A 15,559-nucleotide genomic window follows, 5' to 3' on the forward strand; every position below is an offset into this window, starting at 1 on the left:
AGTGCCTCACTGTTACTGCGCCCTCAGTAAATGTTAGCTGTAGGGGTTAATTCTATTAGCTGTTTCCCTTGTAAACTACAGAGAGGGCCTTATGATCGACCCAGCGCAATACCCAGAGGGTGCACTCAACGAAGGCATGAGGAATGGTTTCCATTATTCGTAATGCAGCCAATTGCTTTTGATGGGCTGTCGTTTGAGATGAGGAAGGAGATATCTGGGACAAAGAGGTCAATCAGAATCAGTTTTGGATTGCACACAGTCTGGGGCTGGAAGTTCACTGACAGATCGATTCTAATTGGCTGTCTTTGACTACATGTAAATCACTACAAGCTGCCTCTCTGAAAGCTGTTTCACCAGGCCAGAAAAGATTATAATTTCCACTAATGGCACACTAGAATATCCAAGCTGTGTCTGACCACCTATATGTTGTATCAGTATGTGCCACAGTAAATCCCCAGGTACCAAGAGAAGACTGGGCTATCTCTAGGTATACCTGCGTCTGTCTACATGTGGGACTATCTGCATGTGTACTCAGTGTCTGTGTGTCTGTCTTCGCATATGATTCAGTGAAGCATAAAGTGTGGTCAGAAAACTTCACTCCGGTGCAATCCAATTGTATGCTACGGTATGACTCTGTACTCTTTCAGCTCTGCGAGCAGGAATGTCTATACCATGTATCGTTCATTCGTATCCTCCCATCGTCTGGAAGAGTGGTTCTCCACATCAGGCACATACGAGAATTAGCTGGGGAATTAGCTTTCAAACAGCTCTGTTGTCCACACGTCACTCCACGTCTGAAGGTACCAGAAAACACTGGCCTTCTTCAAAGCCTCCCAGGGGATTCAAGTAGGCAGCCAGTTCTGAGAGCCACTGACCCAGGGTCATGCTAATAACCAGGGGTGATCATTCAAAACTCAATCTTTACATGTTACAGTAATCTGAGACTGGAAACTTCCGTACTTTGGGCAGCGTTTACTGTTGTAGATAATGAATTTCAGTTTCCTTTTTTTTTTCTTTCTCAAAGCTACTTGTAGACCATGGATATGCACCTGGATTACTGTTAGTCCATGAAATGACTTTTCAAATCTATACGTTTTAATTACACTTAAATTTAGTTTCACTGAACAAGACAGGTTTCTCAGACATGCAGCCTCTTCACCATGACATATACCTGGGCATATAGGTAGATATATTAGGTATACAGGTGTATCTATATTAGGATTGCTAACATTTGTTTTCTATCAAAGTAAGACTCACGTAAACACAAAGTGTTAAAAGTGTGCAACCCAGTAGCATTTGGTACATTCGCAATGTTGTGCAACCATATCCTGTAGGTACAGAGCATTTCCATTAACTCCAGAGGGAAGCCCTGTGCCCGTGGAGCAGTCACTGGCATGCCCCCACCCCGAGCTCCTGGCGACCACTCATCTGCCTTCTGCACGGGGACTTCCTGAGTCCAGACGTCTGATAAAAATGCAGGCATACAGGGGCACCTGGCTGGCTCGGTCAGTTGAGCATCTGGCCTTGGCTCAGTTCATGATCTCACAGTTCATGAGTTCGAGCCCCACATCAGGCTCTCTGCTGTCAGCACGGAGCCTGCTTCAGATCTTCTGTCCCCTTCTCTCTTGGCCCCTCCCCCATTCACGGTCTCTCTCTCTCTCTCTCTCTGTCTCTCAAAAATAAACATTTAAAAAATGCAGTCATACAGTATGTGGCCTTTGGGATCTGGATTCCTACATGTTATTGCTAATTGTTTTTAAAGAATCTGTCACCATTGTGATTTGAAAATTGCTCAGTGATGTTCAGAACATGTTTCTGTCTGGGGCTCACCTGCCAGTATGAGTCTTATCACTGTGGCTTCCAAAACGTGTCCCCAATCTGTTGGCTTCCCTGCACATCTGTGACCGTTGCATTTTAATATGCAATCCCATCTTTGCCAGGACAAAGGCCACGTCTTCGGCCTGATCTGCCCCCTTATTTTTCTTCACACCAGCTCTTCTGCCCATGGCCGCCAGAGTGATCTTTAAAAATATTCGCGAGACTTTGAACTTCCTATCCTGGCCTCTCTCTCCCTGCATCCCACAGCGTCTCATCTCCCCACCTCTGAGCATTTCCATTTATTATTATTTGCTGTTCATTTATTGTCATGTCTTATCTATCACGCCTCTGCCTACTTTGAGGAAGAAAGCAAACAGGGAGCTTTCCTTTTGTAGGCAATGTCCCACCTCTAGAACAGGACCGGGTACAAAGCAGAAACTGAGGGAATGTTTGTCGAATGAATGTATAAATCAAGTGGGTGATTTTATGGAGGAAGGAGAAGATTGAGGTTCCCCTGGAGAACACCACGTTATTCCTCACTCTTTATGTGGTGGCATTTGGCTCATTCAGAGCAGATAGATATGCTGATATCCCAGTGGGAAGTGCAGGAAAGGCTCACAATTGTCCTTGGATGCTGGAAACCGGGAGCTCTGAATACAGTGCATGGTGTTGAAAACCACAGAGGCAGGGACAAGGACTAAGAGAAGTTCGTACCTCTAGCCTTGTATGCATGCATGGGGGAGGGGGACACTTTGAATTGTAGACTATTGACAAAAAATGCCACCAAAGCCATCAGCAATAACAGCCGTAAGTAAATACTATGAAAGAAATCTCAAGTGTCATCTCCAGGCCCCAGAATACTTTCATTAGGATGAAGTACGTTTGCCACACCTCAAATTCCATTCATACTGACTTTTTGACTCTCGCTGGGAACATAGGGGGAAAAAAAGGAAAAACGAAAGTGTGGTTTTTGTTTTGTTTTGTTTTTTAATAAATGAGTCTAGTCCACCGGGCAGGTGTAAGGATACTTTATTACTGAATCAGTATGTACAAACTCTAACATGAAAATAATGAGTCACAGAATATCAGACTATTTACAATACTTTTTTTTTTTTACAAAATGCTTTTTTTTTTTTACAGGATTACTTCTCCCTAACATGACAGACACACACAAAAATCACTTTTTTTTTTATTACAGACATAAATAAATATTGACGTGAAATGACCAGTCTAAGAGGCGTGATCTCTGTTGGCCATTTGGATGAGAAGGTAGCTCTTCTGTTATCTGCACACTACAGTATAATTAAGTAAAGAAATAGTAACTTTACATACAGACCTCTGTTAATCACTCTGTCAATGGTAGAACTTGCTAAAATACTCAGTAGAGGTAAGAAACGGAGTCTGGCCATGCACAATCATAGGTAAGAGTCACCATCGTTATGCATTTATTATTTTCAGTGAGTTATAAGTACATGCAACAGTTAGCCTTCCTGTTCTGGTTACAACGTGAAGGTTTGTATAAAAAGATTCAGAGATAGTTGGAATCATGGGAATGAGCAAACTTAGTTTACTAAACCCATGGCACAAAGTGTAGGAAAGGGCAGTAAATAAATAAGTCATTATCACAAGTGACGCTGACTAGTAGGAAGGACAGAATTACTGTGTGTAGTTGCACGATACAGACACGAGTCAAAATTCAGCGTCGCCATCACGGGTTTCAGAGCACATAAGACACAACACGGGGGCTTTGAAGTCGAATGTTGTAACTTCCCGGGGCTTACTCCTGTAATTTACTCAGTTCCTTATGCCAGGCAAAGAATCACTGGCTGTCCCCAGTTGGGGACATCTGGCGGGTAAGGAGCCAGGGATGCTGTGCTACACCCCAGAGCGTAACCGGCCCCAGCGCCCCATCTGCTGAGCTGCAGAAAGCCTGCTTTGTAGAGTTAGTGACAGGCTCTTTCAGGTTCCCAGGAAACAGACGTGTCTTTAAACTTGGGTTTGTGTCATAATCATTTCAAAAAACTCCCTGCCATCAATGTTAGTGTCTCTACTATGTCATATTAAAACAACAAATGGCTTAAAAGGGCACACGCTCACTTATAAATGTCGCCCCACGGGGCTGCGGTTAGAAAAAGAGGGCAGAACAGGTAACTTCACTGGCCGCTGCCGTGAAGCTACAAGCCGGGACTTGAGGACTTGCTGTTTTTGGTGGGCATTTTGAAGAGTGAATACTGTCACTGAATATATGTGTCCTCATAGAAGAGAGATGCATTTAATTTCAATTAGATGTATTCAACACTTAGCCATGTAGACTGTGTTTAGAGAAAAAAAAAAAAAAGACAACCCATAGGTTATATCCCTTTATTAGGGCACTCAAATTTTTAAAATTAAAAAAATTGTATATTTTGGCTGATTTGCATATGATTGAAATTCATAGAAGAAACTCCTGTTTCCTTAATTACCCAATCAATAGCATTTTTCTTCCAAAAATGTGAATAATATTTAAGTTACGAATGTTACTGCAGAATTAGATGCTCCTAGGAGCTGCTTTCGATTTCCTAAGGGAGCTGTAAGCTTCAGAACGTTCATCCAAACTAAACATAGATTTGCTCATCGTCTCTTACCCAGATAAAAGAAACATAATTAAACTTCATAAAATTAAACTTATATAATAATTTAATATTTTGTATGTATGTATACACGCCTCCATTTTGAACTATACAACCGTACAAAAATTTGCTGGCGCAAATATTGGATTTGTTCGTGACAAAGTAACAGACAAACTTGTAGCCAATGTTAGACATCTTCATTTGTGGAAATTTGACAATTTGAAATTCAGCTGCTGCTACGGGAACTGGCATGAGTCAGAGCTTCCTGGAAGATACTGTGGTGTTGGGTCAAGCTCGGGGCTGTTTGAAAGGAGGGGTGTCTTCTGTGCTGTGCGTTCCAAATGCGAAACTCTGGGAACCAGGTGACCTCACACCACGTTGTGCTAAGAGTGTCGCAGACCCTGTTGGGAGCTGCAGAAAACACTTAGGAAGCAACACGCGCTTCCTGCTGAGATTCCCCAGGAGCGTCACTTGTGCTAAGCTGCAAAATATTGCCTGTGTCATCGACTTTTAAAAGTCGTTACCACACAGGAACCAGTTTTCAGTATCTGTCACCACATATCCATGCGTATGGACCGTGTTTCCTAAAGATGTGCATCGACAGGATAGGAAAAACAGTCTGTCTCCGTTTTGTAGTGCATTTGCTTCCTGACACTGTGGACAAGCCACAAGAAGTGAAGGAGTCCTGAGTTCTCGCCTCCAGGAGCATTCAGGGCGTCCGCACGCTCTCAGGAAACCACACCACAGTAAGTACCCAGTCCCACCATCAAAACCCAAGAAGACGGTACTGAAACCTTCCCCAGTTTACGTAGGTACATAGTGGGATGAGGAAGGCTTTCCTTTTAAATGTTTAACTTCTGACACATTGCTCTTTCCTCATAGAAGAGACACTGGTGGGGAAAATATATAATCCTTTTCTCTAGAAGCACTGTGTCTTTATCCACCTTCGGTAGCTGTGAAAACCATTTCTTCGGTGAGTCTCAAGGTCTGTGATGTGTGTGTGTCACACACACAAACAAGTACACAGACACAAAAACATACCTGTGCATTTCAAACCATAAACATGGATATTCCCTCAAGAGCAAACTTTATCCGACTAAACGCTTCTGGGTGTAAGGGTGCCCCAAGGTGCACTGCGACATCACATATGGTTGATATGTCTTGACCCGAGTCCATGCTACGAAGGGGTAGTTTGGAGGCAAACAGTACGATAGAATGGATTTGAAAGACTAAATAGCCGTCCTCTGTCAATCATGGCCTCGTGTTTCCTACATTACCAAGAATAGGGAATATTCTAGCACACAAGTAGCTTACTTTGATTAAGAAAAGGCAAAACTTAGTAAGGACTGGAAGATACCCAGTAGTTGGGATTCTTTCATTTTAAGCAAGAGGTTTTGTAAATTTTTAGGTTCGTGAAGTGGTAAAACAAAGCCTATCAGCAGCTCTTTTCCGCATTAAGAAAACAAGGACAAGGGAAGTAAGAAAACATGTCAGGAAAATGTCTCATTTTGCAGGATGAAATGTTAAAAAGTATCCCCAGGAAAGAAGTTTCATTTCTCCAAGGCAGACTCTGGATAGCAGCGTGATTGGCTGAATCTTTCCTGTCTTGGATGTCTTTTGAAAACTGCAGTTCACAGACGCAATGCTCATTCGCCTTTGTGTGAACGTAGCTTAGGGACATGCGGAGATTTAAATTAATTGCTGTATGTGAGGTTAACCTTTGTCAGTTAAAAACTACACGTGGTATAAATCATCTTAGGAAAGATCGGAAAAAATAGGGCCTAAAAACTGCATCATCTCAGTTGACTCTGCAAATCAAAGCCATCGTTGAATCTAAAAACGTGTTGTTGGTTTAAAGTTATGCTTCGTGTGCATGTGTGGGCTGTGTTGAGAATGTGCTCCTCCAAATGCAGGGAGAATGTGCTCCTCCAAACTCAGGAGCTTCACTTCTGCAGTCATTCGATGGGGATTCGTATGTGGGTATTTTAGCCTCCAGTGTCACGGGCCTCACCTTCCTTTCCTCCGTCCCCGCAGGAAGCTGGGTCCGTCCCCACTGGCTGTGTGTCGCTAGTTTCCAGAGGTGCCCGAGATCAGCAGAGGTTCCTCGGACGCAGAGTTACGGGGGGAGGGAGTTGTGTGGGGCGCTTGCCTGTAGAGCCACACGTGCTGGCCCGGCAGCTCAGCACGCCGGCACATTCCTTCACTTCTTAGACGTCGTTTGGAGCCGTCTAGTATCTTTCTGGGGAAGCCTTGTAATGATGAGGATGCCGATGTTTGAGGTGGGGTCCTGAAGGGTGACAGGACAGACGTATCAGTCATTGCTGCTTTGCAGGAAGCCGGGTACCGGCTGACGGTGAAAGCATCGGAGCCAGAAAGTCTTCCCTCCCACGTCCTCGTCTTCCCTGCTCCAAATCGGCCTCCCGTCCTGCTCTTGCCCACCCCTCGGTTTCTCCCCCAAATCCACAAACTCACAAGAGGACTAGGACAACCCCCTTTCCTGCATCGTACAGTTATCCAAGCACACCAAAGCCCTTTCTTTTCTTTTCTTTTAAGGTTTGTTTTTTGACAGAGAAGGGGAGGAGCAGAGAGAATCCCAAGCAGGCTCTGCACTGTCAGCACGGAGCCTGACGTGCGGCTCAAACTCACGAACCATGAGATCCAGACCTGACTGAAACCCAGAGCCGGACAGTCAGCCTATTGAGCCACCCAGGTGCGCCCCTCCCCCCCAAAAAGTCCTTCTATTTCCTTGGAAGTTAAAAATGTAACCAGTCCTCGCATGAAACCCATTTTCAAAGGAGGAGTATCAGGACAGCATTCACCCGACCTTTACAAAGAGAAGGGGCTGCTGAGCTCTCCCAGGCTCATTGGCATCTCTCTCAATTCTAGCCGCGAACGGTAATCGGGGCAAATGTAGCTAGTACAATTGTAAATGTAAAACCAGGATTCCTGCTCTATTTTCTTAGCAACAGACAAATCTGGAGGCACCGCTTTATAAATTTAAGCTGGAAAGAGATGAAGTCCATAATCTAAAAATCGGCAAGAGTCTCAGTGTTTTTGAAACAGTGGGTGATGATTCTTTTTAAAAACCTGGACTTCACAGTAAATCCAGTAGATTGATTTGGGTCATAGTATGAAGAAAATTTATGTAATATATTACACTCAAATGTGTGTCGTGAGAAAATAATCCTTAGCAACGTGTTTCCTAGATCATCACATGTGAAAATCGTAGTTTCTAAAACAATTTCAGATTGCTGTGAGGTTATAGATTTTTCTCCCTCATGTGTATTTACAGTGTAAAAGGTAAGTAGAGAGCCCTGATACGTGTAGAAAACAGAAGGGAGGAAAGGGATGCCAGGCAGGGAGGGAGCACTTAGTCACCAAGCACACGATGATGCTAATGTGGCTAGAATCAAGTCCCGTGCTGGACACACATGGGGCGGAAGGACTGGAGATGAAGAGAACCCCCCGCTTCACAGGGATCTGTGATAACTCGGTCATTTATCGGAGTGTTTCCCCACATCTGCTGACTTTCTGTGTCCCACACTCACTGTGCACCGAGGGCAGCGTGAGGTCGGGCGTCCGGAAAGTTTTGATGGTGGCCGGCCCTTCCCCTCCCGCGGTCAGCACCTGCACTTCCAGTCGGTACAGCGTAGATGGCCTCAGATTGGGCACTGTTAGGACGTAATGATCCTGAGGGAGCCACACAAAAGGAAATGCTCATCAGTGACCCTTTGAAAACAGCAGGCACGGTACAGACGCATTCTCCCGCAGGCTGGTCCCAGTCAGAGAACAGGTGTGAGTGGTCAAACGGGTGTTAGTGCAGAGACTGGGTGTGAGCACGGAGAACAGGTGTGAGCGGCCAGAGAATAGGTGTGATTGTGGAGAAAAAGGGAGCGGTCGAGAACAGGTGTGAGCATGAAGAATAGGTATGAGCCCTTGAACATGTGAGCACAGAGAACAGGTGGGAGCACAGAGGATATGTGACTGTGGAATAGTTGTGAGTGGCCAGAGAATAGACCTGAGTGTGGAGTAGGGGTGAGCATGGAGAATAGGTGGGAGTGGTCAGAGAACAGGTGGGAGTGTGGAGAACAGATGGGAGTGTGGAGAAGAGGTGCCAGTGATCACAGAACAGGTGGCAGTGGTCAGAGAACAGGTGGCAGTGGTCAGAACAGGTGGGAGCGTGGAGGACAGGTGGCAGTGGTCAGAGAACAGGTGGGAGCATGGAGAACAGGTGGGAGTGGTCAGAGAACAGTGGGAGCGTGGAGAACAGGTGGGAGTGTGGAGGACAGGTGGGAGTGTGGAGGACAGGTGGCAGTGGTCAGAACAGGTGGGAGCGTGGAGAACAGATGGGAGTGTGGAGAAGAGGTGCCAGTGATCACAGAACAGGTGGCAGTGGTCAGAACAGGTGGGAGCATGGAGGACAGGTGGCAGTGGTCGGAGAACAGGTGGGAGCATGGAGGACAGATGGCAGTGGTCAGAGAACAGGTGGGAGTGTGGAGAACAGGTGGCAGTGGTCAGAGAACAGGTGGGAGCATGGAGAACAGGTGGGAGTGGTCAGAGAACAGTGGGAGCGTGGAGAACAGGTGGGAGTGTGGAGGACAGGTGGGAGTGTGGAGGACAGGTGGCAGTGGTCAGAGAGCAGGTGGGAGCGTGGAGAACAGGTGGGAATGGTCAGAACAGTGGGAGCATGGAGGACAGGTGGGAATGGTCAGAGAACAGGTGGGAGCGTGGAGGACAGGTGGGAATGGTCAGAGAACAGGTGGGAGTGGTTGGAGGACAGGTGGCAGTGGTCGGAGCAGGTGAGAGCATGGAGGACAGGTGGCAGTGGTTGGAGAACATGTGGGAGTGTGGTGAACAGGTGACGGAGAACAGGTGGCAGTGGTCAGAGCAGGTGGGAGCGTGGAGGACAGGTAGCAGTGGTCGAAGAGCAGGTGGGAAGCGCAGCAGCCTCACAGGGGAGACTGGCGGCTCCCACTCGGCCAGAGCCCTGTGCCGAGTCGCCTCTCAGCACCCCGCTCGACCCTGGCAGCCCAGCGCACTTGGCAGGGTTCATGTGTGCCAAAGTGCCAGTTCTCAGGGCTCACCCTTGAGATTTCAGTGTTTGTTCCTTAACATAAGACTTTCCCATGGTTGAAAGTTTTCATCTGCACATCTTGTGATGTGAATTCTTGATCATCCAAAGTTCAGTCAACGAGCCAAGAGTTTTCCACAAAACACAGTATCTGTCAATGCCCAGGACTGAACATGTTTATTTTCATGCCAACACATTCTTTTCAGAATTCAATAAAACCTAACACATTCATAGAATAACTACTTTCTAATTCCAAGGAATTTTTCCTTCCGGACTTGTTTTTTTCTTTCCTTTCTTTCTCAGTGGACCAGGAGTTGGATGTCCTAAGGGCATTTTTAGAGAGGGTAAAAGCCCACACATGGGGTTTGTTTTGTTTTTTTCTTCAAGCCAAGGAATTAAGTGGCCTGGAAGACAGGCCAATTCATTATGGGCTCTCGCCAGATTTGAAGGGGGAAAAGGGAGAGAAACAACAAGCTTCTTTGAGCTGTTTTCCCCCGATTTAACACTTCAGACAGGGCAGGTCCACTTGGACCCGAGGGACAACGGTTAAACCACTTGCCCACAGGACAGGCTCGGGGCTGCTGAAGGAATCACAGGTTATGTCCCGCTGACCGTTTTCCCTGCTCACAACAGCACCTATCATAGGTCATGAATACTTGCACAACAATGGCTCCAGAAGAAGAAAATGTGGGAAGACGCCTCAGCAGTGTGGCACGAGTACCCCCCCCCCCCCGCCTCCAGTGGCCGCTGATGACCAGCCACGGACATGACGACATGCACACAGGAAGCAAGTCGACACCTACGGAAGGCAGTATCTGCGACTGTGAGATGATGCTGTTGGGCAAGCTGTTCTGTCTGCTCTCCGTCGTGACCTCGGCCCAGGTCACCTGAAAGCCAGTCATGGGCTGATAGAGATTGGCCTTGGCCATCTTCCAAGAAAAGTGGCCCGTGATGTTAACATCTTGGACGACAAACGAGGCAGAAAGGTTCTCGGGCTTGGCGAGCACCTTGGCAGGCACGTGACCTGGAGGGAGAGGACATAAGAGGCAGAGTTAGGCTGCGGGACACGGACTGGACATGGGAGCTGTTTGCACATATCACGGGCACTTCAGGCAGCCGCTCCCCAGGGGAGGCACACGCGGTCTGAGCTCGGTCCTCATGCAGGGCTTCAGGCCATCACCTCCATGACCTACGGGGACAGTCAGCCAGAGGTGGTCTCAGTGCGGCCACTCTGCTGGGTGGTTTGGGGACTCTTTTTAGGACCCAGCTCTGGGGACGGGAGGAGAGAGGTCTCCGCCACGTGGCAAGATCTGGCCACTTCCTCAAGAGGAGAAGTGAGCGCCATGACCGGGGTGGGTAGTGACGCTGTGAGAAGTGATCCCGTGTCAGAGCTGCGTTTCGCCAAAAGGTTTTCCAAGTGTGGCTGGCATCACAGATGCACGTTCAGCTCAAGACGTACCTGCTTCGCCGGGACAGCTCATGTGCCGGTGGCTTTTCCCCTTCAGGGCAGAGCATGGCGGAGTCGTGAAGAAAACGGTTTCTGCCTTCAAGCGGCCCTTGGGCCGAATCGGCTGCACAGTCACCTTATATTTGCAGGAAAACGACAGATCCTGAAGAATGATATAATTTTCCTAGAGCAAGAGAGAGAGGGAATATGCTAGCCATACGTCTCATTAGGGATCAAGACGTGGCAGATGAGTCCTGTTCTAACAAGGATAGTTTCCTGTGCATGCGTGCAGTGTGGCTTTTATAAAAACTACGAAGGAGACACTGTGCATGTTCTGGTTCCTCACGACTGTGGGCCGTCCCATGGCATGGGACACGGCCCCTGGAAGTGAACAGGACCGCGGCGTGGCAGGACCGAAGCAGCTTCATGGGACCTTCCAGGCCGCGTGTGATGGTTGCCAGCCACACAGGTGGGAGTGCCAGACTGTGAACCCAAGTCTCATTTGTTCCTGACATCTAGTGTGTAGCAGAGCCTGAGGCACATGTGTACGAGATGCAGGGGCTCAGCCCGCGGCCTCGGTCACGGGTCAGGATGGAGGCCATAGTGGTGGGCGGAGTGGGGGACAGGCGCACAGAGGAAGCAGCTGGCCCTCTGCCCAGGGGTGACAGGTGGGCGGGCAGAGCCAGGGCACCGGGCATGCCATGGGGAGAGTGGGACCAATGGCAGCCTCTGCCTGAAACACTGCTCTTCGGGAGCAAATCTACACTCCGGACGGGAATCTGCTGGAAGCCCACGTCAGCCACTAAGTACAGACTTCGCAGCTACATAAAGAATGCGTGCGAGTGGCGGGGAAGGCAGGCCTCCGTAGCTACAGATAAAGTAGCCCGTGCTCCATCAGAGCTTGAAAATAAATGGGTCTAAACGTCCTTTACAAATGGCAGTGGATGAGGTGTGAGCCTTTAGCAGACTGCTTTCTCGGGATTTTCATTCTTTTTTTTTTTTAATTTTTTTTTTTTAACATTTATTTATTTTTGAGACAGAGAGAGACAGAGCATGAACGGGGAAGGGTCAGAGAGAGAGGGAGACACAGAATCTGAAACGGGCTCCAGGCTCTGAGCAGTCAGCACAGAGCCCGACGCGGGGCTCGAACTCACGGACCGCGAGATCGTGACCTGAGCCGAAGTCGGACGCTTAACCGACTGAGCCACCCAGGCGCCCCTCGGGATTTTCATTCTTATTTCTACCAGATACAGGATACGTGTTCAGCAAATGCTTATTATGACCTTCAGACTTTCTAGAGAGGGTAAGCCTAGGATTGGGTGGTCCCCTGAAAATAAGCCAGATTTCATACAATTCCAATGCATGCATAGCTAAAAAAAACTACTAGAAGCCTCGCCTCTGCCCATAAAAAATTTAATAAGCCCCGCTTCCGGTCATTTCTTTCTCTGCTTTTCAAGTAGTTTTCCCTTTTTAAAAATGTTTCTTTTTTCTTTTTAAGTGAACGCCACAAACTTTGGGAACCACTTAAGAAAACATAAAAGGAACGACGTTGGCGAGCATGAGTTGGGACAAGTCAAATCCAGTAAAAAGCTGTATTTCTGCAGACCCACTGACATGTTTTATCTTACTACCTTAAAGTTATGTGATCAAGATAGGATTCTAAAAATACCCCACTTGCTGCTTGAGAAAATAGTCCAAAGAAAAATGTTCTGCTGAAATAGCATATATCAACATGTGAGACATGTGGGGCCATGCCTTTGGAAATCTTAGACTGTCCTGCTAGATCACAGACAAGTTGCTGGCATCGATATTCTGGACACCTCACCGCCCTCTGCACCGTTTTGTTGTTGGTCCCTTGATGGCCCTCTGTAACTCGTGCATCAGCCCCAAATATTTGGAATAACACACTGGCTGGTACCGAAGGGTTCCTGCCTGCAAGGACGTAGTGTTCTATTCAAGTGAAAAGTCAGAAACGGTCCTGGCACACCGTGTGCGACTCAGGGAACGTCTTTCCTTCCCCGGACGAGGAGGAACTAGCCAGTGACGCGGCAGAGCAAGATGGGACATGACAGGGTCGGACGGAAGTTCACAGGCACCGTCCCACCCGCAGATCGTGCTGCCAACCCAGGACTCAGAACAATTCAAAGCTTCTGTCCAACTAAGTTGAGACACACGGGGGGTCTCAGAAGCGTTTCCCCCCTGACCTGGGAGTTCCCCCACGAACCGCGTCTGCAGCCTCCGCGTTTCAGGCCCTGCCGTGTGCCCCCACGGGACGGAGCCCTCAGCGGATACTGCAGGACTGAACACAAGGACCGTTGTGTTTTCACTTCCACCTCGCGATCACCCAACAGCTAATCCGTGAGAACGAGCTGTGTGCGTCGTACCCCGGGTACAGCTCGCAGTCTGCTGTTTCCGCACATTGAGGGAAGTGAAATCGCGCTGAGAATCGGGCGGTGTGACCGTCTCTTACCTGGGTGATGCCAGAAGAGGTCTCTGCTCCGGCACTGCGGTTGTGGGCACAGACCTCCGGGAGCCACTGCACGTGGTATCGGTCGATGCTGAGATCTGTAAGGTCAGAGGGCATAGAGAGGACGGTCTGGAGCCACGTGCCGCACAGCCCGCGGCTCTCAGATCGCGACAACGGGCAGGAAGGAAATGAAGCTGTGGAAGTGAGCCACAAACGCAGACGCAGAGCCGAGGAGGCGAGCGGGCCTGCAGAACTCACTGTCGGGAGGAAAGCCTGGGGGGAAACCTGGCGAAATGCGAGAACCAACCGGAAAGCACAGGAAAGTCACAGCCACGGGGCTGTCAGGAGGTCTTGAGAGAAACGTAGCCGCGGGGTCGGTGCTGAGCGGAACCCCCACAAGAAAGGGCGGCACTCGGCCGTGGGCGTCTTCGCTCCTGGGAGAGGGAATGAGCATCCCGAGTGTGAATCCCACAGGTGGCTGACATAGCCGATAGACCCAGGCAAAATCAAAGCATTTTCCTCACGCTGGGAGCACTGAGCAGTGAGACGAGCTCCCCTGTGTGCCTCACACGTTCCCCCCGCACAGACCCAGGTGGGCACCTTTCCCTTCCAGCGTGCACAGGTGCATATCCTCACACGCCCGTGTGTCTGATCTCTGCGGAACCCTGACTTGCTGTCCAAGACAGAACGTGGGTTCCCTGGCACAGTGTGTCCACTGTCCACACGTGGCCTCACTTGGGGCAAATCTCTCAGATAAAGGACGGACTGATGACGAGTCCCCCGCCAAGCATGGGAAGAGGAGGTCTGGCCGGCATCAGGTTTATTCACCAACCCGCGTGCCCGAAGGTGTGGAAAGGCACTGCTCTGCCACTGATTAACGCCGCGTCCCCGCTGTTCACGCCAAGTATTTAATGGAGGTTTCCAGAGGGTTAAAGCTTTGACGGGATTGGGTGGTTCTAGTGGGAATTCACTTGGAGCACTTTGGATCGAGAAAAGAGGAGCTTTTCAATCAGAGAGGACGGGCGGATATCAAGCGGGCACCATCAGTTCCGGGAACCACTTACCAGAGGTTTTAAGATTTACACAACAGGCATCGGGGCTTTTTTTTTTTTTTTTTTTTTTTTTTCCAGGGGAAGAATCGTACATGATACACAAGAATGAAGTCAATGAATGAATTCATATGCCTTCTTTCAAGTGGTGCCGTTCCAGGTATACAAACCGCTGCTCTCGGGACTTAAAAGCTCACAGAGCTACATAAACAACAAACAAAGCATGTAAATGTACGTTAGGCTAGAAGGTAATTTGGCTACAGTTTAATACAGAAGATAAGCAGGCAGGTGTGTTGCCAAAGGTTACGATTGTGGATCCATTCACTGGCTTATCTGCAAAGACAGAACTTCGCAGTGAACGTGGGGAGGAGGCCTGGAGGTTGCTGTGGGCAGAGCACGAGGCCGTGAGCAGGCCGTCTGCCTGCCACTGCCCAGCTACGGTGTCTGCAATGACGAAAATACCACGCATGTGGTGGCCCCTAGTCACTCATGCCTGTAAAGCAACTGAAGTTCGTGGGTCCAAGCCCCGCGTCGGGCTCTGTGCTCATATCTCGGAGCCTGGAGCCGACTTCGGATTCTGTGACTCCTCTCTCTGCCCCTCCCTCCGCCTCTCACTCTCTCTCTCTCTCTCTCTCTCAAAAATAAACATTAAAAAACAACATTTAAAAATATTTAAAGACCTTATCTCCTTTCATGCTATAACATTGTTTATGATTGTAGAAGCTTGAAATAGACTTTTACTTACTTTCTCTGGGTGAGCTTACAATATTACAACATTTACAATATGCACTTTCCCTCTTTAATAACTTCAAAATGGCTTGTTACTGACCTCCTTGGCATAGCAACCTGATACTTGGGATCATTTCCTCATTAACAACACTGGCAAGAAGAAACTGCTCTAGGGGCCTTGCCAACTAAATTTTGTAGCAATAAGGATAACGAAAAATACCTTTCCCAGCAAAACAAGTGACAAGAAAGGTCAAAGAGAAAATTTAAGGGACGTAGATAAGAACCGAAAATTGTATCTTGGGGTGCCTGGGTGGCTCAGTCGGTTAAGCATCTGACTTCAGCTCACGTCATGATCTCACGGCTTGTGGG

General features: G+C 48.4%; 2 protein-coding genes across 3 annotated transcripts in view; one reads left to right on the forward strand and one right to left on the reverse strand.

The window, feature by feature from the left end:
* Positions 1–2,830: 2,830 nt before the first annotated feature.
* Positions 2,831–15,559, reverse strand: part of ANOS1 (anosmin 1) — a 182,736-nt gene continuing 170,007 nt past the window's right edge. The window contains exons 10-14 of the mRNA XM_042974131.1: positions 13,416–13,510; positions 10,958–11,129; positions 10,302–10,522; positions 7,976–8,117; positions 2,831–6,714 (exon numbers count right to left, since the gene is read on the reverse strand). Coding sequence (XP_042830065.1) covers positions 6,656–6,714; positions 7,976–8,117; positions 10,302–10,522; positions 10,958–11,129; positions 13,416–13,510 — 689 coding nt within the window. The 3' untranslated portion in view covers positions 2,831–6,655. The remainder of the gene's footprint in view (positions 6,715–7,975; positions 8,118–10,301; positions 10,523–10,957; positions 11,130–13,415; positions 13,511–15,559) is intronic.
* Positions 8,254–9,910, forward strand: LOC122235327 (uncharacterized transmembrane protein DDB_G0289901-like). Of its 2 annotated transcripts, XM_042974129.1 has the most exons (3): positions 8,254–8,559; positions 8,736–8,872; positions 8,932–9,910. In XM_042974129.1, the coding sequence occupies exons 1-3, from the start codon at positions 8,469–8,471 to the stop codon at positions 9,559–9,561; spliced, it is 858 nt and encodes a 285-aa protein (XP_042830063.1). In that variant the 5' UTR covers positions 8,254–8,468; the 3' UTR covers positions 9,562–9,910. The 2 variants fall into 2 exon arrangements, with proteins under 2 accessions (XP_042830063.1, XP_042830064.1); XM_042974130.1 differs by having other exon boundaries at positions 8,254–8,872.

This window comes from Panthera tigris, chromosome X (genome assembly GCF_018350195.1).
Source record: "Panthera tigris isolate Pti1 chromosome X, P.tigris_Pti1_mat1.1, whole genome shotgun sequence".
NCBI classification, from domain to species: Eukaryota; Metazoa; Chordata; class Mammalia; order Carnivora; family Felidae; genus Panthera; species Panthera tigris.